This window comes from Rattus norvegicus, chromosome 4, assembly GCF_021556685.1.
Source record: "Rattus norvegicus strain SHRSP/BbbUtx chromosome 4, alternate assembly SHRSP_T2T, whole genome shotgun sequence".
NCBI lineage: Eukaryota > Metazoa > Chordata > Mammalia > Rodentia > Muridae > Rattus > Rattus norvegicus.
This window is the reverse complement of record NC_141537.1, coordinates 168,477,650-168,505,210: the sequence shown is the minus strand read 5'-3', so window position 1 is coordinate 168,505,210 and position 27,561 is coordinate 168,477,650. Positions and strand designations below refer to the sequence as shown.

Here is a 27,561-nt window from a genome sequence, read left to right as displayed (position 1 = left end):
AAGGGGCTCGAGACCCCATATGTACAATAATGCCAATCAACCAGAGTTTCCAGGGACTAAGCCACTACCTAAAGACTATACATGGACTGACCCTGGACTCTGACCTCATAGATAGCAGTGAATATCCTAGTAAGAGCACCAGTTGAATGGGAAGCCCTTGGTCCTGCTAAGACTGAACCCCCAGTGAACTAGATTGTTGGGGGGAGGGCGGCAATGGGGGGGAAGATGGGGAGGGGAACATCCATAAACAAGGGGAGGGGGGAGGGGGATGTTTGCCCGGAAACCGAGAAAGGGAATAACACTCGAAATGTATATAAGAAATACTCAAGTTAATAAAAAAACAACCACTGTATAAATAAATAATTGGCTTAAATATTACAAAATCAAAGTAGAATAAAATGTGTTTAACTTGTACAACCAAACGTATACCAGCCCATTCTTCATCTCCATCTTCTTCCCTAATTCCCTTTTTTGTCACCCCTTTCATAATCTGATTTCATGTTGTCCATTGAAAACCAAGATGATATTTTTCTTTCATAACACATTATCATCTTCATTCATTGTTGACATTGAAAAAAGTTAGGAAATTGACTTGAGCTGAGTGACATTTCGCAGAAGCTACCCCTGTGTTGCAGGATACATGGCCAATTTCATGGCTGACTTTTTCCAGGACTTCTGCTTATAGGAGCACATAGTATGGGACATAAAATCTGTTTCTTTCTTCTGCTGTTTTTCTCTCCTTTTCCCCTTGAAGTTCTCCATGGCATAGTGAATGATAGAGGCAGCAAGTTTTATCAAGTCATTTGAATTATCTGACAAAAGTGTGAAAGTAATGACTAGGTTTAATAAGACCAGTAACAGTAGAGAAAGAACACCAGACATTGTACTAAAGAGGAGTCACGAAACACAAAATTCTTGTGTTCCAAATTAAGGATGCATATAAGGTGGGAAAGATAATATTAGTAATTGCATTTGAGGGCTAAATATAGGAATTATTCCATAATAAATGGGACATATTGGGGAAATTTAATTAATTCAGAAAAAGGATATCAATAAACCATTTTCACAAGGAAAAAGAGAATATCCAGAATCAGGATTTGGCAAAAAAATCCTCTGTATTGAAAATCAATCAGAAAGCCTCATAGAAGTGGTCAATAAAACAGTCCATGGACCACAGAGTTGCTATTGAAGAGCTGTTTAGAGCGTCCTATGCACATATTAGATTGTCACATATATTTAAAGTGTTTAAAACTGCTTTGTAACAGGAGAGGGTAGATATAGGATGGGGGATTTGTGGAGGGGTAACCAGGAAGTAGAATATCATTTGAGATGTAAGTTAAAGGAATGATCAATAAAAAAGAAGAATTCACAATCTCAGCTTCATAGAACATGGCTGAGAAGACTCTCACAACTTTCACAGCATTAAACACGTGGATTCACCTACAGTTTAAATTCCTTTGGGGTGATTTTGGCCACTTCTATTTTACCGACTTTTGTTATCTTAGTAAAACTGGGAGGGTTTTTGACCATGTTATATTTATCATCAAGCCATCTTTGCCTTGAAGTAAATGTTTTAATACTGGGAAAGGCTTTATGTGCCTGAGAATCCTATTGCTGTTAATGTAAATGTAGAATCTTAACACATTTCAGACCAGGGCAGAAATCACACCCATATTAAAAAAAATAGTTATATGTCTCAAAAAGGAGCACATGTGTTATGATTGGTGGAGATCTGGCTATAGTAATTAACAGATATACTCTGCTCACTGTGGGTTTTTTTGAAGCTTATCCTCTCTACTGATACATATACTTCTGTCTATAAACCTCTTGTACACCTCAACACACATGGACATTACCAAAATTAATCAAGCGTTGTCAACTAGACTGACAACAATGAAGGTGATTCAATTCCAATGCCCAGGCTTAGTACATAGTAACATTATTTCTGTTTATTAATTGTTACATGGGTTTCTTACATGAGTACAGTATTTGTATAATTTCAAAAGCTTTTTCCACTCTTTTTGTCCTCTTCCATTCTTTCTCAAATTCATGAAATGTTCTTTAATTATTATCCTTACATACATATTCATACATTTTAGAAAGAATATCTTTGTATTTTATGGATGCAGCACCTTTCACTTAAAGAACCTATGGTCTATATGAAACAGTAGATTAGGAGTTGAGAGTTCTGGGTAGCAGAAAGGATTCTGGGATAGGGCAGGGCACTGGGAGATTTGCCTGTGAAGATCTGATGAGACAGAGCATGTTACCTGAGCATAGGTAACCAGACATGTGGTAGAATGTAGATGAGAATAAATGGGTTATATTAAGTTATGGTCTAGTCAGAAAATAGCCTAGCTAACATTTACTTTGTGCTTTTCTGGATGTGGGTTATTGCACTCAATATACAATTTTCTAAGTCCATTCATATATCTGCTGTAACTCTGAAAAATGATTAAAACCTTCTCCAAAGTGGCAGGATACAAATCCAACTTAGGAATAAATCAGTTCATATATCATTAAAAACATATTTAAAAAGCAAACATGAAAACACTATGAGTCACACTGCATCAAAATCATTTTTGAAGAAACCTAACCCAAGCTGTGAAAAAACTTCTATACTACAAACTTAAAACTTAAGTGTAGAGAGCAGCGCGGCGAAACAAAGATGGCGCCAACATCCAGCCTTGTCTGGATATAAACAACTTACTGCGCATGTGCAGGCTTGTCCCCTTGCTAGGGCTCCCTCTAGTGGTGAACAGCGGTACTGCACATGTGCGGTTTATGTACCAGGTGTCAGTTGACTGTTAATATGCTAATGAGGTGATTCATTCTCCGCCAATCCCTGGAGGACAAGTAGTGGGGTGATCCATGCTCCACCAATCCCTGAGAGATAATTAGCATACTGTTGTGTATATAAGTCGAGTGACTTTGCTGCTCGGGGTCCCTGTTCAAGAGAGCTGTAACACTAAGAGAGTTGTAACACTGAGAAGAGCTGTAACACTAAGAAGAGCTGTAACACAGTAAAGGCTTGCTCGCAGAAGAATCCTGTTGCCGCGCATCATTCTTGCTGGCGGGACATTGGGCGCACGAGAAGTGGTGCTGAAACCCGGGAACCAACATCGCCGGTGCCGAAGGGACCCTTCAGTGTGCTGAAGAGGATTCAGAACTGCGAGAAGGTAAATTAAAAGGCAAGCTCCGAGAGGCATGCCCCTTTTTGGATTTAGTCTTGCCGTGGAGGGATTGTTGCTCGTTTTTATAGTGACTGTTGTCTTCTTGCTAGTTGTGTTAAAATGTGAGGACATAGTCAAGGCAGGACAGAACATTCAAGAGAGAATGTCAGAAACGGAGCAGAGTGAGAAATTAGGAGCGCGCAAAAAAGGAAAAGGTTACTAAAACAAAAGTGAAAGAGATACAAAAGGCGGAAGAAATGCCGCTGGAGGAAAAAATAGGTATACCCCGGAAGATGAAGTACAAGTCATCCGGAGAGGATACTTTGTATCCATTAAAAGAATTAGAAGCCTTAGAACTGGCTGGCAGTGACTCTGAGCAAGAATTGTCAGAGTCCAAGGAGGAGGAATTAGAGGAAGAGGCAGCCATATATGAGGAAGAAAGATATGGGCCTAGGTGGAGAGCCACTGTGAAGAAACCTAAAGTTATGGATCCTTTGTGGGCAAGGCTGGTAATTTTGTTTCTTTTTTTCTTTGTGTGGGATAGAGAAGCCACTGATGGCAAGCTTAAGCCCGGACCAAAACCTCTTTGGCAAATGGTCCCTGCCTGCTTAGAGGATAAACGATGTGAGGAAGCCCTTAGAGCCGTTAGGACAGGTCAGAGGGTCCTTACAGAGCAACAAGAAAGTATGTCAGAGGGAGAAAAGGTCTCGAAAGAAAAAAAGAAAAGAAAAGGAGATAAAAGGAACAGAGAGAAGGTAGAGATAAAAAATGGGGTCAGTGCAGCTTTTGTTGTGGCTCAAGTTGAGGTTATTGCTAGGTATGTGATTAGGCTCTGGAAACCTCACAGAATCATACTGATCAGATTTGATAGAGGTAGACCGCCTGAAAATTTATTCAGGAGAATCAAACAAAAAGATAAACTTGAGTGTGCCTACTTGGATTCCTGGTCTCAAGGAGATTTAGCAAGTGACAAGGTGCTTCTCTTAAAAAAGCAGTTTCAATCAGCCCTTGGAGCCTTGCACCTATAGCTAAGATATGTGTAGCCACTTCAATTTTGTTTTCTGATTGGTTTTAAATGTATAAATATTCTCTATATGCCTTGGTTATAGACTATTGGCTTTTAAGTTATTGGATATGGTTAAAAAATGTAACATTGATAACAGAAAGTTGACCTAAAACTGGTAAAATTTAAAATATGCTCATGTTTCTGTTGATACTTATTCCGGTATTATACACGCTACTCTGATGACACAGACAGACAGACAGAGACAGAGACAAGGAGAGATTTATGGAAATATCAGTAAGGGATGATTGCTATTAAAATGAATGGAGAAAAGTAATGTTAGAGATGCCTACAAGAAAAGTACAGGTATATATGTGTATGAACATAACATAAGAAAAGCTATTATTATTTATGAGTAGAAGAATTTTATATAAAATGCTTAATACACCCATCCATTAGAATGAACTCTGGACCCTATAGAGGAATTAGGGGAAAAATTGAAGGAGATGAAGGGGAAGGTGACCCAATAGGAATACCAGCAATCTCAACTAACCCCGACCCCTGGAAGTTCCTAGAGACTGAACTATCATCCAAAGATATCATACAAAGGCTAGTCCAAGGCCCCCGGCACAATGTAGAAGAGGACTGCCTGGTATAGCCTCAGTGGGAGAAGATGCACTTAATCCTCAAGAAACTTGAGGCTTTAGGGAAGGGAGATGCCCCAGGAGTGGAGGAGAAGGGAAGCAGCATCTTAGTGGCAAGGGGGTATGGCATCCATGAGTTGGAGCAATGGATGGAATGTAAATAAATAAATAAAAGTAGAAGAGAAAATTATTTTATGTTCAGGACAATGGTTGGAAATGGGCATCACCATCCTAAGGTAAATAATGTAACTCTACACCACTGTACATGCAGGAGGACTCAGTGACTTTTAAAGAAAGAACATATGAAGTTCAGAAAACATTACCAGTTAGGAGGCTAGTCAGGAAGTTGAAGGAAAAGATGGTAATTTGATCAAATTGCATTATATACATGTACAGATTTCTTGAATCATAAAAATGAACATTTGATACATAAAAATTTGCAGTAAATATTCTAAAATTAAAGCCGAAAAAGTATGATGTGTAGAATTTTAAGCTGATACCTTCCCATTCTTCATCCCTGGTTTTCTTCATAATACCTTTGCCTGTCAACTCTTTTGTAATATGATTTCTCTGCATTCATTGACTTCCAAAGTGACATTTTTCTTTCATAATACATAATATTCTTTACTCATTTTTCCAGGAAGTCTGGAAGTCTGGAAATGGGTCTGAGCTGAATGCCATTTAGCAGAAGGAACTATTATGTTGCAAAACAGGTAGCCAAAGTCAAGATTGGCTTCCTTCAAGTCTTCTGCTTCCAGGAGTACATAGTGTGAGGCATCAAGCCTGTTTTTTTTTTTTTTTTGCTCTGTTTTTCTCCCTACATTTTCCACTGAAGCCTTCCTAAACCACCTATTAAAGACTATTATTAGGCCACGATTACTCTCCATTTAGTCTCTGGAGAAACCAGAGAGTTGGCATCTATTAAGTAGAGGGAAATATCAGGACTAAGCACCTAAGTTGCCTATACCTGGTACTGTGGTTTCTTTTAAGTAGTCTATGTCTAATTCAGAAAGCATTACCAACCAAGTGATATAACTCATTTAAAGTATACATGTAGTAGATTTGATATATATTCATTTATATATTCTGAATATAGAACATGAGGAAGTATATAATATATGTTTCCCTATTGTTTTTCAAACATATTTAGTGTTATTTGTCCTTTTATTCTTTACCTTTATGGCACTCCTTGTCAGTTAATTTCTTGTCATTTTTTCATAGCACTTTTACTCTTTCATTGCCTACTCTAGATCTTCTTTTCCTCTACCACACGGTTAGTTCTTTATATTCAAATCTATATATTCAAATCTAAGGATTCACAGGTACAAGACACAGTCAAAAGAGAACACGTAGCAACTGCCTTTCTGTGTCTGGGATACTTCACTCAATTTAATATTTTCTAGGTCCATCCACTTACCTGCTAATACTTTGAGAATTTATTATCAATTTAATCAAGTTGGCAGAACACAAAATCAACTTAGAAATAAGTTTTTCCCTTTCCTATACTTATATTTACTAAACTGAAAAGGCAAACATAAAAACAGTCTTATTTACAGCAGCCTCCAAATCTATCCATGAGGAAACATAACCAAAGATGTGAAAATTTTCTACAGTGAAAACTTCAAATCCCTGAACCAGAGATTTCAGAAGGTATTGGATCATCAAAGCTATGCAAAGGAAAAAAGTAATGCTGAGGAGGTTATAAAATCAGATTTCAAGCTATGTTACAGAGCCATAGCATTAAAATGTATAATTTTAGCAACAATAAATATGTGACTCATGGAATAAAAACGGAGGCCAACACATAAATGTGCATAGCTAGAGTCATGTAATATTTGATATAGACGCCAAAAATATATAAGGGAGGGAAGACAGAAACTTCAACAAATGGTCCTGGTAACAGTGAATGTTTCCATATGTCACCATTATATTGAATAATGATTCATGCTCACCACAATTCACAGAATCCCAATTCCAAATGGTTCCATGATCATAATGTGAAATATGAAGCAATGTAACTAAGAGAAGAAACATATTAAGTACTGAATAAGATACAAGTGTAGCAAACAACATTCTGAATAAGACTTCATTGAAACAAGATTTAAAGTTGATATTTGACAAACATGATCACATAGAACTAAAAATTTGTACAGCAAATGAAACAATCAATTTAATAAAAATAATCCTTACTGGGTGAGAAAGAATCGCTGACAGCAATATTTCTGATAGTAGATTACTGTGAAAAACACATAGGGAACTCAAAACAAATAGAGAAGCAACACAGAGAGCAAATGACTCAAATGAAAACTGACAATGGATCTACAGGGAGCATTCAGGATGAAAAAATAAGAATGGCTAACAAATATTGAAGAAAGTGTTCAAAAATTTCAGGACTTTAGAATTTCAAATGAAACCTGCTTTGAGATTTCATGTTACGACAGTCAGAAAAGTGATGATGAAGAAAAGATTTGACAACAGATGCTGCAGAAGATTTACTTTTGATGGCAGTTTGAAACTAGGGTAATCAGAATGGAAATATGGGTAGAGAATACTGAAAACATAAAGTAAATTTATCACATGACCCAGATTCATCATTCTTTGGTATATGTGCTAAGAACTCAACATCCCATTCTTCAGATACTAACTCGTGTTTATTGTTACTCTACTCACAATAGGTTAGAAGGGGAAACAATCTAAATTTCCTACATCTACTGGATGGATGGAATATATGGTACATACCCAAAATGGAATACTACTTGGTTGTAAAGAGAAAATGATCCTTTGACATCTTTATGTTTAGTGTTGCTTCTTGTACATAAAGCATCTACAAAATGAATTGTAACATTCTCCAAAACTCCACCCAGTTGGGCTACATTCCCAAAGAGAAAAAAAATAGAGTAAGGTCACCTGATTGACACTCAATGATGCCATTGTTTGTCTTCCTTTTATAAAGTGAATCTCAGCACACAGTTGAAAGTCCAGAGCCTCCTCCAAGATGCTGGTCGTTCTACTCACTGCAGGCTTGCTGGTACTTATCTCTGCTCAGAGAACAAATGAACACACAAAGAAATACAGGGTAGGATCTAAAGACATTCAAGAAAAATATGGGAGAAGTGATGGAAATGTTTAAGAAGAAGACACAGGCTCATAGGATTTCTATAGTAAAGATTACAATTGTTATATTTTCACCATATAACATGGTCTTTTTAATATTCTATCTGACTTCCATAAAATTCTTGGACAGAGGAATAAGATGCCCCATTTTGATTTTAGAAAAGTGCTGTTTATAACTGCAAAGAAACATAAAGAAAAGGAGAGATTTGTGAGCCTATTCTCATATTGGAACAGCTAACTTTGCTGCATAGTGTGTACCAGAAACATGATACAGACAAACACATCAAGATTAATTCAAAGACACTAAGATATAGAATAAATTTATTGCTCAAGATACCGGCAGACAAGTATCAGTGCCAAATCTACATAGTTTACTCATCTCAAATTCAGAATGTTAAGCAGAACATGTAATAGTTTAAGATGTATACTCTGGGATTTGTCTCTTGAGTATACTAAGGACTAATGAAGAAACAAATGAGTGGGACATATTCTCAGGTTGAATTATACAGCATGATTTTAAATATGTAGCATAATTACAAATAGGAAGCAATTTGATAGAAACTATGCTGAGAGAATAAGAAAGGTCTTTACATTTTGAGCTGAAGGATAAGAACACAGGGAAATTTCACATGCTTTTGCATGCCAGCACTATTTCAGAAGCATCTCAGACACTAACTGTTGGGCTCAGTTGTGATTGAAAGGTTTACTCTGGCAGTCACATTTTACTGCAGAACCTCTGTAAGCTATGAAATATTGTGATCTGAGTTTTCTTTTTACCATATGGTTTATTTCAGGAATTCATCAATGTTGAGCCCTCTGCTCTCCAAAAAGGTAAAACCCAATCCATCAACCTTGCATTATGTATGATTGGCTGTGTTTCTGTGTGTCGTCTCATTATTTTTGTCTTAAGAATGAGTAGATGATATTTTCTCTATGAATATAAATAAGTATCTCCCACCCTTGATCCTGAAGACATGATTGAATTTAGTTACCCACATGTAGGAGACAGGAAGCTTCCATAACAGCAGAAGAAATTTGTCTGCTTCTCCTCCAAAATCACCACTGTGAGATAAGGAAGATAACAAAAGTATTTTAATACTGACCCCTCTAATTGTGAAAGAGTTCATGATTTCATTCTTTCTTGGTTTTAACATAAGTAATTATAAAGCTTTGTTGGCAAGTTGTGGAAAGGAAAACTATTAACATCAGGAGGTTTGCCAAGTGGGCTTTAGGGAACTACATAAATCCTCTGCCACTGCATAGGATTTTAGTCAGGGTTTCCATCTATAAAATGGCATATTCTTAAATGCTAAAATTCAGAATAGTGAAAGAAGATAATAATAATAATGTCCAACAGATTCACTAAATGCCTAGAGACAATTTGTCTTCTTCAGTTTAATCAAAGCCAATTACCTTGAAACTAAAAGGCAAAGAGAAAATATGAAAAGCCAATTATTTCCACAACCTGAGAACAAAGCTCTATAATTACTTATGTAATTGTAATGTGATCCATTAGAGGCCAAACCCATCTTGTTCGCCAGATATAGGGACAGACTTGTATCAAGATTACAGATAAAAAAACCTTGTTATTGTTGGTATGTGTAATTAGAAAGACAAGAACACGGATAAGTGGAAGAGGGAGTTAGCAGTTGGCACAGGATCTGAGAGAAAAAAATTGTGTGATAAGTTCAAAGAAAGAAAACAGGAGGAAAATATTTTATCAATGTGCTTGCATTTTCCTGGCCCTTTCTCTACAGATCCTGTGGAACAAAGCCAGAGTACAGACAAGAGTACTTTCCTGCTGAATAAAAAACAGTCAGAATCACTTCCAGGAGATAATCAATTGCCTTCTGACACTGCCAGGAATGCACAGGAAAATCAACAGAAGGTAGAACAATAAATGATTCAAGGGCAACATTCCTTTCCTCCTGGAAACTCTAGAGCAATACAACCAGGAAGACAGCAGCAGGACTACTCTCAGCAAGGACCTAATCTTTATAGAGAAAATAGAGGGCAGCTATTACATTGTCCTGATTATTGAATAGGAAAATTAGAACTCTAATGAACCCAGTAGTTATTCAGGATTGGGTGGAATTGTTTAAGTAAGATGATTTTGAGGCTAATAATTGCCAATCATTTATATGCCAATTATAGGTATGTGTTAAATTAAACAACTATGAAGATCTTGCCACTATATATGTCAAATTACAATGTGAAAATTAGTTAATCCTAAATAAGTGGACATGACATTATCCTCAGAGCCATTACAAATCTTTGAATTCAGATAGTACAGGGTGATGTATTTCTGATGGTATAAGAAAATCTTGAACAAGTTCTCCAGGGTACATATGCCTCTGAGGAACACAGCTCCACAGCTCCCTTTTCTCAATGACTACCCTTTGAACTAATTTGCCTTATAGAATTACAGAGGCACACTCCCATTTATTCCATGTCTTCTGTTTTTATACTGACTGACCTTTCATCTCAAGTGTGTACAATCTACCCAATCACACGAGGATGCTCAGATCCACTTTGTTAGGTTTAATCTATTTTTGTATTGCAATGCTAAATTCTGTACTGAGGGACTGACTAGACCTATAAGTGAATTCTCATGTTCATAAGATTTTGTTGTGAGAAACTTTTCCTTGATTTAAAATGATTGGTTAAATAAAATTGGCTACAATCAATTACTGCAGGAATTAGATATAGGTGGGTTTTGAGTTACCTGGGATGGAGAAGAGAGAGGATAGAGAGAAAGACCAGGAGGAAAATGAGGAGAGGTGAATGGAGGAGGAGGTTACCATGGGTTAGGTGAATCATGAAATAATGGCCATGTACATTTGTTAATTTTGTTAAGAGCAGCCCAGATAAAACATGACAAATTAATTAAAGGAATTGTAGGCAGGAAAATAGACATCAGAGCATGGAAAACAGATATCCACTTAGCTCTTGTACTGTTTAAGTCTTATTGTAAATATAAAGCTTGTTTGTATCCTTTGTCTAGGAATTGAATGATCAATGGTTGTGTAGAGGCTCTGATTTGGAATTAAAAATTTGTACAACAAAGTGGTACCCAACATGGGGGTCCCTGACGAGCTTACAAATAAATGAGACAAAACCATATTTACACAATATTTTCCCACGAATCCATCCCTACAAAGATATTAGATGGAAAATTCCAACACAAAGAGGGACAGTACAGCTTAGAAAAAGAAAGTAAACCTCTTTCACTTTTTCTTTTCCTAAATTTCTTTTTATTGGGTATTTCATTTATTTACATTTCAAATATTTTCCCCTTCCCAGTTTCCTATCCACAAGCCTCCTATTGCCTCCTCCTACTCCATGCCTCTATGAGGGTGCTTCCCCCAACTGCCCACCCACTCCTATCTCAGCAGCATGGCATTCACCTCTCCTGGGTCATAAGCCTCCACAGGACCAAGGGGCCCCCTCCCAGCATTATCAGATAAGGCAACCCTCTGCTACATATCGAGCTGGAGCCATGGGTACCACCTGAATACTATTTGTTTGGTGGTTTAGTCCCTAGGAGCTTTGAGGGATCTGGTTGCTTGATACTGTTTTTCTTCCTATGAGGTTGAAAAACCCCTCTTCTCCTTCAGTCCTTTCTCTACCTCCTCTATTGGGGACCACTTTCTCGGTTCAGTGGTTGGCTGCAAGCATCTACCACTGTATTTTTCAGGCTCTGGCAAAGTGTGAGTGAACACATATACTGTTCTATAGACAGTAAGCAATTCTTGGCATAAGCAATAGTGTCTGGATTTGGTGTCAGCTGATGGGATGGATCCCAAAGTGGGGCAGTGTCTGGGTGGTCTTTCATTCACTTTCTATTCCACTCTTGTTCTTGCATTTCCTTTTGACAGGAGGAATTCTGGTTTAATATTTTTGAGGTGAGTGTGGGTCACCATCCCTCAGCTGGAGCTGTGACTATCCACTAGATATAGTCTCTACATGATATATGTTATATACAATTATTCAGTATTCTATATCCTATTATATCCTAAATCCTAGATATAAAATACCTATATCGAATATATAAAAAAACTCAAGTCTTTAGAATCCAGTGAATCAAATATCCCTATTAAAATGGGATACAGAGCTAAACAAAGAATTCTCAACTGAGGAAAATCAAATGGCTGAGAAGTACCTAAAGAAATATTCAACATATTTAGTCATCAGTACATGCAAATCAAAAGAACACTGTGATTCCACTTCACACCAGTCCGAATGGCTAAGATAAAAACCTCAGGTGACAACAGATGCTGGGGAGGATGTGGAGAATGAGGAATACTTCCATTGTTGGTGGGATTGCAAGCTCGTAAACCACCCTGGAAATCAGTCTGGAGGTTCCTCTGAATTGGACATAGTACTACCTGAGGACCCAGCTATACCATTTCTGGATATATAACCAAAAGATGCTCCAACATATAACACGGACCCATTCTCCAATATGTTCATAGCAACCTTATTTGTAATAGAAGGTGGAAACAATCCAGATGTCCTTCAACAGAGGAATAGATACAGAAAATGTGATACATTTACACAATGGAGTACTACTCAGCTATTAAAAACAATAACTTCATGAAATTTTAGGCCAATAGGTGGAACTTGAAAACATCATCCTGAATGACATAACACAGTTACAAAAGAATACACATGGAATGTACTCACTGATAAGTGGATATTAGCCAGAAAGCTCAGAGTACCACCAATACAATTCACAGAGCATGTGAAGATCAAGAAGAAGGAAGACCAATGGTTGGAGACTCAGTATTTCTAAGAAAGGAGAAAAAGTACAAACAGAAGGTAGAGGGTAGAAGGGACTTGGAAGGAAGAGGGGAGGGGTTATATAAAAGTGGGGTGGGATCAGTTATGAGAGGATAATGGGATGATAGACAGAGGGTCATACATTTGAAGAGGTGTGTAGCAATGTTGGATGTGGAAGTGGGGGTAGCCACCAGAAAGTCTCAGACATTAGGAAGGTAAGAGGACCAAGGGAATGACATTAGCTAAAATACATAATATAATAGGAGAAACTGTAGAGACCATATCCACAGGTTACCCAAGGCCCTTCTGTTTGAGGGATGGGATTACCCACTCATCTCCAAATTTTTAACCTTGTATTGCTCCTGTCCAAAGAAAATAAGGAAACAAAGTGTGGAGCAAAGTTTGCTGACAGGAACCTGATATAGCTGTCTCCTGAGAGGTTCTGTAACAGCCTTACAAATAGAGAAGTAGAGGTTTGCAGCCAACCATTGCACTGAGCATTGGGAGAAGTTAGGGAATGGACTGAAGGAGCTGAAGGGGTTTGCAATCCCATAGAACAACAATAACAACCAACCAGATTCCCCAAAGCTCCTAGAAAATAAACCACCAAATAAAGAGTACACGAGGAGGGACCCAAGTCTCCAGCTGGATATGTAGCAAAGGATTACCTTATCTGGCATCAATGGGAGGAGAGGCCCTTGGTCCTCTGAAGGCTTGATGCCCCAGTGTAGAGAAATGCAAGGTGATGAGGAATTCCTCTCTTAGCAGGGAAAGAAAAAAATTATACTAAGTGAAAAATTCTACTCTTCTTGTTCTTCTTTTTATCCTCAGTACTTATAAATCTTTCAGAATACATGATCATATGTTAAGAGTTTATCTCATGTTCACACAAAAAATCAAACTATAAATTGAAATAGAAGTTTACACCAGAGAATGTTTACATATGTATTCATCAGGAGTAATGAACTGGCTAAACATCCAGCACTTGTCTCACATCCACAGGTTTCCTGAAGGTTTAAAACCATAACTAAATAATATAGTGACATTTTGTGAAAATAAACCTGGTCATTATTTTACCTTTGGTCCTAACACTTATAATAAATCATTAGCTCCATGGGTTGATTCTTGATCTTAGTGCATAAGCCATTAGTGTTCTGTTCAGGAAAAATTTCCCAGGGTCCATGTGTTCAAGGTCCTTTCCAACTTTCCTTTTCTATTAGTTTGACTGTATCTGGTTTCGTGTGGAGATCCTTGATCCACTTGGACTTGAGTTTTGTTTAGGGCAATAAGAGTGGATCAATTTGCATTCTTTACTTGCTGACTTCCAGTTGAACCAGCACTGTTGGAGAAAATGCTATCTTTTCCCCAGTAGATGGTATTAAATAATTTGTCAAAGATCAAGTGATCATAGGTGTGTGGGTCCATTTATGTGTCTTCATTCCTATTCCATTTACCTATCTCCTTGTCTCTGTACCAATGCCATCCAGTTTTTTAATCACTATTGCTCTGTAGAACAGCTTGAGGTCAGGGATGGTGATTTCCCCCAGAAGTTCTTTCACTGGTGAGCAGAGTTTTTGCTATTATGGGTTTTTTGCTATTCCAAATGAATGTGCAAATTGTTATTTTCTAACTCTATGAAGAATTGAGCTGGAATTTTGATGGGGATTGCATTGAATCTATAGATTTCTTTTGGAAAAATGGACATTTTTACTATATTAGTCCTACCCATTCATGAGCATGGGGGATCTTTTTATCTTCTGAGATCTTCAATTTCTTTCTTCAGAGACTTGAAGTTCTTTCATATAGATCTTTCACTTGCTTGGTTACAGTCACACCGAGCTATTTTATGTTATTTGTGACTATTTTAAAGGGTGTCATTTCCCTAAGTTCTTTCTTGGCCTGTTTATGCTTTGAGTAAAGGAAGCTTACTGATTTGGTTGCATTAATCTTTTAGCAAGCCACTTTGCTGAAGTTGTTTAGTAGTTCTCTGGTGGAATTTTTGGGGTTACTTAAGTATAACTAGCATATCATCTGCTAGTAATATTTTGACTTCTTCCTTTCCAATTCATATCCCTTTGACCTCCTTTTGTTGTCTGATTTCTCTAGCTAGGACTTCAAGTACTATATTGAATAGGTAAGCAGAGAGTGGGGAGCCTTGTCTAATCCCCGATTTTAGAGGGATTGCTTCAAGTTTCTCTTCCTTTAGTTTGATGTTGGCTATTGGTTTGCTGTATATAGCTTTTTACTATGTTTAGGTATGGGCCTTGAATTCCTGGTCTTTCCAAAACTTTTAACATGAAGAGGTATTGAATTTTGTCAAATGCTTTCTCAGCATCTAAGGAGATGATCCTATGTTTTTTTCTTTGAGTTTGTTTACATTGTGGATTAGGTTAATGGGTTTCCATATATGAAGCCATCTTTGCATCCCTGGGATGAAGCCTACTTGATCAGGATGGATGATTGTTTTGATGTGTTCTTGAACTCAGTTTTGCAAGAATTTTATTATTTTTTAATCGATATTCATAAGGAAATTGGTTTGAAACTTTCTTTGTTGTGTCCTTGATTGCTTTAGCTATAAGCGTAATTATGGTTTCATAGAAAGAATTGGATAGTGTCTCTTCTGCTTCTATGTCATGGAGTATTTTGGAGAGTATTGGTATGAAGGTCTGATAGAAGAATTATGCACTAAATCCACCTGGTCCCGGGCTGCTTTTGGTTGGGAGACTTTTAATGACTGCTTTTATTTCTTTAGGAGTTATGGGACTGTTTAGATGTTTTATCTGATCCTAACTTAACTTAGTAAGCTTCTGTAAGGCAAAGGGCACTACCATTAGAACAAAACAGAAACCAACACATTGTAAAAAATTCTTTACCAATCCTATGTCTGATAGAGGGCTAATATCCAATATATTTAAAGAACTCAAGAATGTAGACTCCTTTAGGTTCTTTTCAGCCATTCAATATTCCTCAGCTGAGAATTCTTTGTTTATCTCAGTGCCCCATTTTTAATAGAGTTATTTGGCTCTCTGGAGTCTACCTTTGTGACTTCTTTGTATATTTTGAATATTAGTCCTCTATCAGATGCAGGATTGATAAAGATCTTTTCCCAATCCGTTGGTTGCCAATTTGTCCTAACGACAGTGTCCTTTCCCTGACAGAAGCTTTGTGGTTTTATTCCATTTGTTGATTCTTGATCTTAGAGCATAAGCCATTGGTGTTTTCTTCAGGAAAATTTCTCCAGTGCCCATGTGATTGAGACTCTTCCCCATTTTTTTTCTATTAGTTTGAGTGTATCTGGTTTGATGTGGAGGTCCTTGATCCACTTGGACTTAAGTTTTGTACAGGGCCATAAGAAAGGGTCAATTTGCATTCATCTATATGCTGACCTCCAGTTGAACCAGCACCATTTGCTGAAAATTCTATCTTTTTTCCATTGGATGGTTTTGGCTCCTTTGTCAAATATCAAGTGACCATAGGTGTATGGCATCATTTCTGGGTCTTCAATTCTATTCCACTAATCTACTTGACTGTTTCTGTTCCAACACAATACAGATATTTACCACTATGGTTCTCTAATACTTCTTGAGGTAAGGGATGGTGATTCTTCCAGAAGTTCTTCTGTTATTGCATATAGTTTTTGCTATCCTGGTTTTGTTGTTGTTATTCCAAATAAATTTGCAAATTGCTCTTTCTAACTCTATGAAGAATTGAGTTGGAATTATGATGGGGATTGCATTGAATCTTTAGATTGTTTTTGGCAAAATTGCCATTTTTATTATATTAATCCTGTCAATCCATGAGCATGAGAGGTCTTTCCATCTTCTGAGATCTTCTTAAATTTCTTTCTTCAGAGACTTGAAGTTCTTATCATACAGATCTTTCACTTGTTGGTTAGAATCACACAGAGGTATTTCTTATTATTTAGAATTATTGTGAAAGGTGTCATTTTGCTAATTTCCTTCTCAGCCTGTTTATCCTTTGAATAGAGGAAGGCTACTGATTTGCTTGAGTTAATTTTATACCCAGCCAATTTGTTAAAATTTTTTATCAGCTGTAGGAGTTCCCTGCCGGAACTTTTGGGGTCACTTAAATATACTATCATATCATCTGCAAGTAGTGATATTTTGACTTCTTTGCTTCCAATTTGTATTCCTTTGTTCTCCTTTTGCTGTCTGATTGCTCTGGCTAGGACTTCGAGAACTATATTGAATAAGTAGGGAGAGAGTGGGCAGCCTTGTCTAGTCCCTGATTTTAGTGGGATTGCTTCAAGTTTCTCTCCATTTAGTTTAATATTAGCTACTGGTTTGCTGTATATGGCTTTTCCTATGTTTAGGTATGGGCCTTGATTTCCTGATCTTTCTAGAACTTTTACCATGAAGGGGTGCAGAATTTTGTCAAATGCTTTCTCTGCATCTAATGAAATGTCCATATGATTTTTTTCTTTGAGTTTGTTTATACAGTGGATTATGTTGATTGTATTCTGTATATTGAACCATCCCTGCATCCCTGGGATGAAGCCTACTTCATCATGGTGGATGACCATTTTGATGTGTTCTTTGCCAGGAGTCAAGCCTGTTTACACCATCTCTGACTCAGGAATATTTCAGGGATGTCAAGCCCACTTACACCCTCTGGGTCACCTAGACAGTTGTTCATTCTTATCACCTTTTCAGCTTATGTCTCCAGTTGTCTGTTCTTATCAGTCTATACATACATTTTACGGTTTAGGGGTATAGGGAGGGTGGTGGCAGTGATGATCGGTCCTGGGTCTTGGGTGACCTTTCCACCTCCTTGTCTTTATAAGCCGCTGTTTTTAATTAAAGTTTGAGAGCTTGATCAGAACATAGACTTGCTGTCCTTCTTTGCACCTCCTGTTGACCATTCTTTTGCTGCTCTCAGGTCTCCCCTGAAACCCTGCAGGCAGGGGCAGTTCTTGGATTTGGTTTGCAGGAATTTGACGGAGTGTTTTTGCATTGATATTTATGAGGGAAATGGGCCTGATGTTCTTTTCTTTGTTAAGTCTTTATGTGGTTTAGGAATAAATGTAATTTGTGGTTTCACAGAAGGAATTTGGTGGTGCTCCATCTCTTTCTAATTTGTGGAATAGTTTGGACAGTACTGGTATGAGGTTTTCTATGAAGGTCTGATAGAATTCTGCACTTAACCCATCTGGTCCTGAGCTGGTTTTGGTTGGGAGAATTTTAATAACTGCTTATAATTATTTAGGAATTATCGGGTTGTTTAGCTGTTTTATCTGATCCTGATTTAACTTTGGTACCTGGTATTTGTCTAGAAGATTGTCCATTTCCTCCAGATTTTCCAGTTTTGTTGAATATAGGTTTTTGTAGTAGGATCTGATGGCTTTCTGAATTTCCTCAGAATCTGTTGTTATGTCTCCCCTTTCCTTTCTGAGTTTGTTAATTCGGCTACACTTTCTGTTCCCTCTGTTTAGTCTGTCTAAGGGTTTATCTATCTTGTTGATTTTTTTTTCCAGGAACCAGCTCCTGGTTTTGTTTATTCTTTGTATAGTCCTTTTTGATTCTACTTGGTTAATTTTAGCCTGGAGTTTGATTATTTCCTGCCTTTTAGTCCTTTTGAGTGTATTTTCTTCTTTTTGTTCTAGAGCTTTTAGGTGTGCTGTCAAGGTGCTAATGAATGCTCTCTCCTGTTTCTTTTTGGAGACACTCAGAGTTTCCTCTTAGCACTGTCTTCATTCTATCCCATAAGTTGGAGTATGTTGTACCTTCATTTTCATTAAATTCTAAAAAGTCTTTAATCCCTTTCTTTATTTCTTCCTTGACCAAGTTATCACTGAGTAAAATATTGTTCAACTTCCATGTATACATGAGCTTTCTGTCATTTTTGTTGTTATTGAAGACCAGTCTTATTCCGTGATGATTCAATAGAATGCATGGTATTATTTCAATCTTCTTGTACCTGTTGAGGAATGTTGAAGAAAGTACCATGAGGTGCAGAGAAGAAGGTGTATTCTTTTCTTTTAGGATGAAATGTTCCATAAATATTTGTTAAGTCCATTTGGTTCATAAATTCTGTTACTTTCTCTATGTCTTTGTTTAATATCTGTATTCATGATATGTCCATTGGAGAGAGTGGGGTGTTAAAATCTCCTACTATTATTGTGTGAGGTGCAATGTGTGCTTTGAGATTTAAAAAGATTTCTTTTATGAATATAGGTGCCCTTGTATCAACATTCTTAGTCATCAGGGAAATGCAAATCCAAACAACCTTGAGATTCTACCTCACACCACTCAGAATGGCTAAGATCAAAAACTCAGGTGACAACAGATGCTGGCGAGGATGTGGAGAAAGAGGGATACTCTTCCATTGTTGGTGGAATAGCAAACTGTTACAACCCCTCCAGAAATCAGTCTGGAGGTTCCTCAGAAAATTGGACATTGTACTACCTGAGGACCCAGCTATACCTCTCCTGGGCATATACCCAAAAGATGCTCCAACCTACGACAAAGACACCTGATCCATTATGTTTATAGCAGTTTAATTTATACTAGCTAGAAGCTGGAAAGAACCCATATGCCCTTCAACAGAGGAATGGATACAGAAAATGTGGTACATCTATATAATGGAGTACTATTCAGCTATCAAAAATGACTTCATGAAATTCATAGGCAACTGGATGGAAGTACAAAATATCATCCTGAATGAGGTAACCCAATCACAGAAAAATACACATGGTATGCATCCACTGATAAGTGAATGTTAGCCCAAAATTCCAAATTACCCAAGCTACAATCCACGGACCTCATGAAGCTCAAGAAGAAATATGACCAAAGTGTAGATGCTTTACTTCTTCTTAAAGGGGGAAATAAAAATAATCATAGGAGGGGATATGGAGGCAAAGTTTGGAGCAGAGACTGAAGGAATGGCCATTCAGAGCCTGCCCCACCTGTGGACCATCTATATACAGCCTCCAAAACTAGATAAGATTGATGAAACTAAGAAGTGCATGCTGACAGGAACTGGATATAGATGTCTCCTGAGAGACACAGCCAGTGCATGTCAAATACAGAGGCCAATGCTAGCAGCTAATCTTTGAACTGAGAATGAGACCCCATTGGAGGAACTAGAGAACATATTGAAAGAGCTGAAGGGATTTGCAATCCAATAAGAACAATGCCAACCAACCAGAGCTCCCAGGGACTAAACCACTACCCAAAGACTATACATGGATTGACCCATGGCTCCAGCTGCATATGTAGCAGAAGATGGCCTTCTTTGGCACCAAAGGAAGGAAAAATCCTTTGGTTCTTCCTAGGTTGGACCCCCAGTGTAGGGAAATGTTGGGTAGGAATGGAAGGTCGCTGGAGAAAGAAACACCTTTATAGAAAGGAAGTGGGAGGGCATAAATGTTTTATGGACAGGAAACCAGGAAAAGGAATAACATTTGAAATGTAAATAAAACATATATCCAATAACATTAAAAATAAAAACCTAGAATATTCATGCATTTTCACAACTCTGATTGACTGTTTTATTAATTCTTTGAAACTGACATGTTAACTGTTTTGGAGAATGAACTCATGTCTAAGTGGGGGATAACAATACAAGAAAGAAAAAAAGAGAAGTTATACTCCACAGAATCAAATAACCCTATGAAAAATTGGTCCAAGGCTAAACAAAGAATTCTCAACTGAGGAATATTGAATGTCTGAAAAGCATCAAAGAAATGTTCAACATCCTTAGTCATCAGGGAAATGCAAATCAAAACAACCCTGAGATTCTACCTCACACCAGTCAGAATGCCTATGATAAAAACCTCAAGTGACAACAGATGCTGTGGAGGCTGTAGAGAAAGAGGAACACTCTTCCATTGTTGGTGTGATGGTAAGCTGGTACAACCACTCTGGAAATCTGTCTGGGGGTTCCTCTGAAAATTGGACAGAGTTCTACACAAAGACCCAGCCATACCAATCCTGGGCATATACCCAAAAGATACACCAATATATAACAAGGAAAAATGCACCACTATGTTCATAGCAACCTCACTTATAATAGCCAGAAGCTGGAAAGAACCCAGATTTCCTTTGACAGAGGAATGCATACAGAAAATATGGTATACTTCCACAATGGAGTACTACTTAGCTATTAAAAACAATGCCTTCATGAAATTCTTAGGCAAATGGATGGACCTCAAAAATATCATCTTGAGTGAGGTAATCCAATCACAAAAACACACACGGTGTGTATTCATTGATAAGTCAATATTAGCCCAAAAGCTTGGATTATAAAAGATACAATCCACAGACATGTAGCTCATGATGAAAGCCAACCAAAGTGAGGATGCTTCAGTCCTTATTAGAATGGGGAACAAAAATATTTAAAGGAAGAAATAAAGAGACAAAGTGTGGAGCAGAGACTGAAGGAAAGGTCATCCAGTTTCTTCCGCACCTGGTGATCCAGCCCATAGAAATACAGCCACCAAACACAAACAATATTGCTGATTCCAGAAAGTGCACATTGATAGGAGCCTTGTATGGCTGTCTCCTAAGAGAATGTGCCAGAGTATGACAAATACAGAGGTGGTTGCTCACAGCCAACCATTGAACTGAAAACAGAGACCCTAATTGAGGAGTTGGAATGAGGATTGGGGGAACTGAAGGGGTTTAAAACCCCATAAGAACAACAATAGTGACCAATAAGAGCTCCTGGGCACTAGAACACCATCCGAAGAGTGCACATGGACAGATCCATCCCTCCAGCTGCATATGTGGCAGAAGATGGGCCTTGTTAGGCATTGATCAGAGAAGTGGTATTAGGTCTTGTGAATGCTTGATACTCTAGTGTAGGGTTCTTAGCAATTTAAAAAGACATACACATCAATCTTAAATTTATATAAAAAGAAAGGGGAATATGAGTGTATTCAGAAGGAATGTTTATAATTTCTATAATATAATTTCAAACTGAAGTGTAATGCTTTACTTTTGCCAAACACCATGTTGCCATAGGAAAGGTATATTCTGCTAGTCAATGTGGGGTCACAGACTTGTTTTTGGGGCCACATTGCTTTGATTTTATCCAACAGAGAAGAAAAGCTGTGCTCATGAGGAGTAACATATGGTAGAGTTTCATGGTACTCTGAGCAGTTAGCCTGTTTTCCTGGACTGTGAGTGTCATGCTGGTATGAACAACTAGCTCTGTATAATCCCTAAAAATGTGTGAATTATTGGGAGAACTGGGACTGCTTGGCTAGCCATAAACATGGCACATGACTCAAGCCATAAAAATTCAGCAAAGATATGGTAATTTGGAATATACTTATATAGTATATAGAAAAGAATTCCAATGAAAGTGAATATAGAGAAGGATATTAGTTTGATTTATATGGAGTGAAGAGGCATATGGGTATGATTATCTACAGAGATATTGGTCTCCAAATAAGGGAAAATAAATATTTATATAAATGCTTTTAAGGATGCACAGATGAATGAATAAATCCAGGCCTTTGATATCAGTGCTTAGGACAGAAAAGCAAGTACAATTTGGTTTCATGTGAGTTTGTGGCCAACTTAATCTACAAACAAATTCAGGTGATCCCAGGTTTTACAACAGCCCCTATCTCAATAAATAAAAACAGTAGTTTTAATTCTTCTAATTATCTAAAGAAAGGTGGTTAGAAGTTCAGTGGTAATAATGGTATTACAAATTGTCTATGAGCTGGTGAAATTACAACAAACATAAACAGAAAAGAGGTTGCTAAATTGAATCAATCTATACGTTTGATGACTTCAGGTTGCTGAACCAAGGACATGCTATTTTGAGAGAGAGACTTTATATTTGTGATAATAAGAAAGAAAAACTGCCTTTGGACTTCTTCCAAAGAACTAAGGATCCAACTTGATAAAGTCATTCTGTATATATAGGCTGCAAACAGAAAGAAAACATCAAAAAGACCAAACAGGTTAATTAACATGATTTGCTGATCAGTCTACATGGGAATAGCTCAGAAACTGGCTGAGACATAAACATATTTTTAGCCAGAACTTCAGCTATACATAGCCAATGACTCTTGTTGGCTACAAAATCTTCAAAATTCATCATATCATGTTTTCATATGGCATGAATGAAGACTTACATTACAATCTAGTTTTTTAATCAAACTAACTGTAAACAAAAACAGGTTTTTTTTTTTGCCTTTTCAAACAAGGAGCAAAAATTTATTCTTTATTCTAACTTCATTGTATCTTTCTGGCAAAACAACTAAAACTATCTCCTTAAACCTTCTTCCTAAAATTATTTGAGTAAAATCAGGAATTCTACAAAGATATTAATTTATTAAACAGAATTAATTCATGAAAGTTCATCTTCATGTTGATCAGCAGGAAATTTGCCCATTAGTGTAGGCAATCTCCAAAGGTGTTATAACTCCAGGCTGTAGGTACTGAGATTCTCTCAGTGTGCAGTCACACTAAGCCAAATAAAGGAGGAATATGGCAATGATAAACTTGAGAGAGCACATTGGTGACAGGAAGAGTAATTCTGGGAGGAAGTCTGAGGCAATGCCTCTCCAGACTGCTCCTATTCTAGCTGAGCAAGACAGGAGGGCTTTGCCAGTAAGCTCACTTGGTACTGCAGTTCTTCCTGCTTGGTGTCCGCCAAGAAACAGAGGAAGGGATCCCTTTTGCTAATAACAATTTAAGTAACCTCTAAGAAGATTGGTGTGTTTCTTCATCAAGGGCACATAATATGTGTTCAATTCCTTCACCTGTTTGGTTGTGCTTTCCTGTAATTCCTTAAGGGAGTTTTGTGCTTCCTCTTTAAGGGCTTCTACTTGTTTACATGTGTTGTCCTGTATTTCTTTAAGGGAGATATTTATGTCCTTCTTAAAGTCCTCTATTATCATCATAAAATGTGATTTTAATATCTTGCTTTTCCGTGTGTGTGGATATCCAGTATTTGCTTTGGTGGGAGAACTGGGCTTGGGTGATGCCAAGTAATCTTGGTTTCTATTGCTTTGGTTCCTGCATGTGCCTCTTGCCATCAGGTTGTCTCTGGTGTTAGTTTGTCTTGCTGTCTCTGACAGTGGCTTGACCCTCCTTTAGGCCTGTGTCAGCACTCCTGTAGACCTGCTTTTTCTTTTTTTTCAGCTGCACCTGGGAACAATGACCCACTTCTGTTTGTCTAACCTGAAGCCTCCAGGCAGGTTTCTTGACACACAAGAGTGGTTCTTACCTCTGTTCTCAGGTGTGTAGGCACTCCTGTTGACTGATTTTCAGCTCTTGATACTGGCAGAAACCCAAATAGTCCTGCAGCTGACGGCTCCTAGGTCCCTGTGATCAGAGGGCACAGATGGCACTAGGCAATTTCGTCTTGGTTCAGGAATATGGGCAGAAAGTAGTTGTCTCAGAATTCTCAGGGTTGTCTGCATTTCTGAGGGTCCAGCTCTCTCCCCCACAGGATTTGGGTGCACTGACCTGTGGGACTGGTTCAGTTCAGTTCCAGGTGCAGGCAGAAACCAGCAGGTTCCTGCATTCCTCTATCCAGAGGCCATTATGCAGGATCCTTTTGGGCCAGGAATATGAGCAGAAATGGGCAGAAATGGCAGTCTCAGCTGAAGTCTCAGCTGCACTTGTCTGCACTTTTGGGAGTCCAGCTCTCTCCCCCACTGGATTGGGGTATAGGGAGCTATGAGACTGGTTCAGTTCAGTTTCTGGGCACAGGCCAAAACCAGGAGGTTCCTGCTGCTGACTGCTCCCTTATTCCTATATACAGAGGCCACCATGCAGGTTCCTCTTGGGACATTTTTGTATTTCATGATAGATGTCTTCACTCTTTGTTGACAGTGGAGAAATCTGAAAAGGACTAGAGCTTAGTGACATTTTGCAGACTCACAGCGACACCAAGGGAAAATGGACTCTGATGATTTCCCACAAAACACAAGGACCTCTTCCCCTCTTCTTCCCTCAGGCTTCTCTCTATCTCTAGATTCCTTCCCAAAATAGCATTTTGAACTAAGTGCTCTTATTCTGTCTCCTGAAATTCTCAGGATCATGGGTAGAAAGAAGAAAGCATAATTATCCTCATAATCAGGACAGAATTGTCATTTGCATAAAATGTCTCTTTAGAGTACAACTATGTTTATGCCAAACAAAACGCCACCATCCTGTCCTTAAAGGGCCAAATCATAATTAAACAACACAACAGCTAAAACTGTGTCCCAGTAATAATCTCTGCATGCTTTAAGGAGGGTACAGAGCTAACCCTTAAAGGCAGAGCCTAGGACCCAATCATTCACAGTGAAACAACACACACACACACAGATACACACACACACACACACACACACACACACACACGTATGTATGTATATAAGGTGTCCTTTTCACCTACCTGTATCCAAGTATCCAAGCCATACACATATCTGGTAGCCCAGCACTAATATAAATGCCTCTGTATCTTTACTAAGATATGAAATAGGAGGAATTTAAAGTAACTAATTTGCATCTTCCAGGGTAAAGAGAAGCAAGAATAAAATAAGTAAAACAGAGTCCATCATCATTTAAAGAGAAAAGAGCAGTTCATAAGGTCATGATATGATGTCAAACTGTAGAGATTTGGTTTAGAAAACTAAAAGAAAGTTTGGAGAGAAGGCTTAGTGCTTAAAAACACTTGCTACTCTTATAGAAAATCTGGGATGGGAGGTGGGACAGGGACCCAAAAAGAAAAAAAAGAGAACCAGGGATCAATGGTCATTTCCCCAGAGGTAGCTAAGTCTGTAACTTCAGTTGCAGGGCATCTTGTGTACTCTCTGGTATCTTGCATACCACCAGTCATGCATGCAGTATACATCCATGCCTACATACATACATACACAATACATACATGCAAATAAACCATATAGAAGACAAATACAATTAAAAATTGTAAGACCGAGTAAAAAGATTTGTCCAAAACAAATGAAAATAAAGGCCATTAAGCAAACAAAGGAATATAATTTAAGAACAGAGAATATTAAACACAACAAATTTCATAAAGTGAGAATGAATCTGATTACATAAGAAAATTGTCATACAAGAAATCAGTATGAGAGGAAAGTGTAGAACATGTTTCCAAAGTACAAGAACTATATAGAATAGTTCCAACAAAGACTGTATGAGAGCAAGCTCATCTAGTACTTAATTTTGGTCAGTAATTATGGTAAAAATGGTGAAAAACTGTTTCCTAGGAGAATTGAGGTCTATAGACAATCCAAGGGAACAAACAGATATAGTGGAATCATAACCAAGCATTAAAGACATGTAACACAGTAAATCATTCAAGGAAACTTATATTCATGTTGCTCCACACTGGAAATTCCACAGTGATTTCATTTGTTACTTCCATGGTAATAACATTAATAATATTAATAAGAACAAAGGATTTTAGGCCATCTAATTAAAGTCTCCATGGAATATCTATTTAAAGAGTGGGTAGCTGGTATTCTCTAGGAGGACTATTGATAGTTTTATTCCTTAGAAGCATTAGCAGAACCTATGGAATGTTATGAGGGCTAGTTCATAGGCCGAAGGTTCCCAGGCTTGCTTCAAACTTGTTTCCTCCAAGGCCTATTTCCAAATTATGTAGTGTCATTTAACAAGGTCCTACATTCAAGTTGTACATAATGACTAATGACAATGACAGTAGCTGATATTGTTTTGGAGGTTTTATTTTCTCAAAATTCTGAGGGAAGTTTCGCATACCTGTTGCTGTGACTTTTCATTAGATAGTATGTGCGTCTGGTGGGGAGTACTAGAAATCAAGTGGAATAGTTCATGTAAAGCATACTTGTACTTGTGTATTTTAATTGTATTAAGTAAAATATCCATTTGTCTATCACTTTTTAAAACATATTTACCATTATTTATCATTCTTTCCTGTACCTATGTATTGCATTCTTTTCTGTTTATGTTTGCTATTTTTTTTCTTATTTTCCTGATAGTAACTTTAAGCTACCATTTTCCTCTCTAGAGCTCATTCTTCTCTACCACATGGTGGATCCTCTCATCTTTCTCTGTTACAAAGGTTATTCCAAGTTACATATTCAAATGTAAAGACTCAAAGCTGTGATCCATAGACAAAATAGTTCATGTAGAATGTGCTTTTCTAGGTCTGGGTTACTTCATTCAACATAAATTCTTCTAGGCCCATTCATTTACTTGCTAAAACTCTGAAAAATCATCAACACGTTCTTCAAAGTAGCAAGATACCAACTTATGACAGAATCAATTGCTTTTCCATACACTAATAAAAATATTACTTTTTTCAGATTTAGACTTTTAGTAGCTGCCAGGTCACAGTGGACTGTTTTGAAGATGGAAATATTTATTTTGAGTGAGGGTTACAAGTGAATACAAGTGTTCAAAGTCACAGTATGAAACATTCCAAAGCTGTGCATTTTATCATTTCATCTCACCTAACCAATATCTTGATATTTATTTCTTTTCCTTTTTTTTATTAATCATTCCATTTGTTTGCATCTCAAATGATATTCCACTTCCTGGTTACCCCTCCCAAAGTTCCCCATAACACAACCTTCATCTCCTCCCTCTTCTTTGCCTCAATGAGGGTGCTCCCCTATCCCCCACCCTCTTTCACCCCATCTCTGCAGCATTCACCTACTCTGGGATGTAAAACCTCCATAGGATCAAGGGCCCCTTATCCCGATGCTGTCAGACAAGGCCATCCTCTGCAATCTGGAGGCAGAGGTACCTCCATGTATACTACTTGGTCGGTGTTTGGTGGTCTAGTCAGTGGGGGCAGAGGGTGAACCAGTCAGGTGATGTTCTTCTGATGGGGTTGCCATACCCCCTCAGCTCCTACAGTCCTTCCA

General features: G+C 37.7%; 1 protein-coding gene across 2 annotated transcripts in view; it reads left to right on the top strand.

The window, feature by feature from the left end:
- The first annotated feature begins 7,799 nt into the window (after positions 1–7,799).
- Positions 7,800–27,561, top strand: part of LOC147995102 (uncharacterized) — a 28,419-nt gene continuing 8,657 nt past the window's right edge. Inside the window, exons 1-4 of one of the 2 annotated variants that reach the window (XM_087659611.1) lie at positions 7,800–7,896; positions 8,729–8,765; positions 9,692–9,822; positions 18,911–20,196. In XM_087659611.1, coding sequence (XP_087515737.1) covers positions 7,816–7,896; positions 8,729–8,765; positions 9,692–9,822; positions 18,911–18,934 — 273 coding nt within the window. In that variant the 5' untranslated portion in view covers positions 7,800–7,815 and the 3' untranslated portion in view covers positions 18,935–20,196. Of the gene's footprint in view, positions 7,897–8,728; positions 8,766–9,691; positions 9,823–18,910; positions 20,197–27,561 lie in introns of those variants that run through there. The other variant, XM_087659610.1, reaches the window with a different exon arrangement.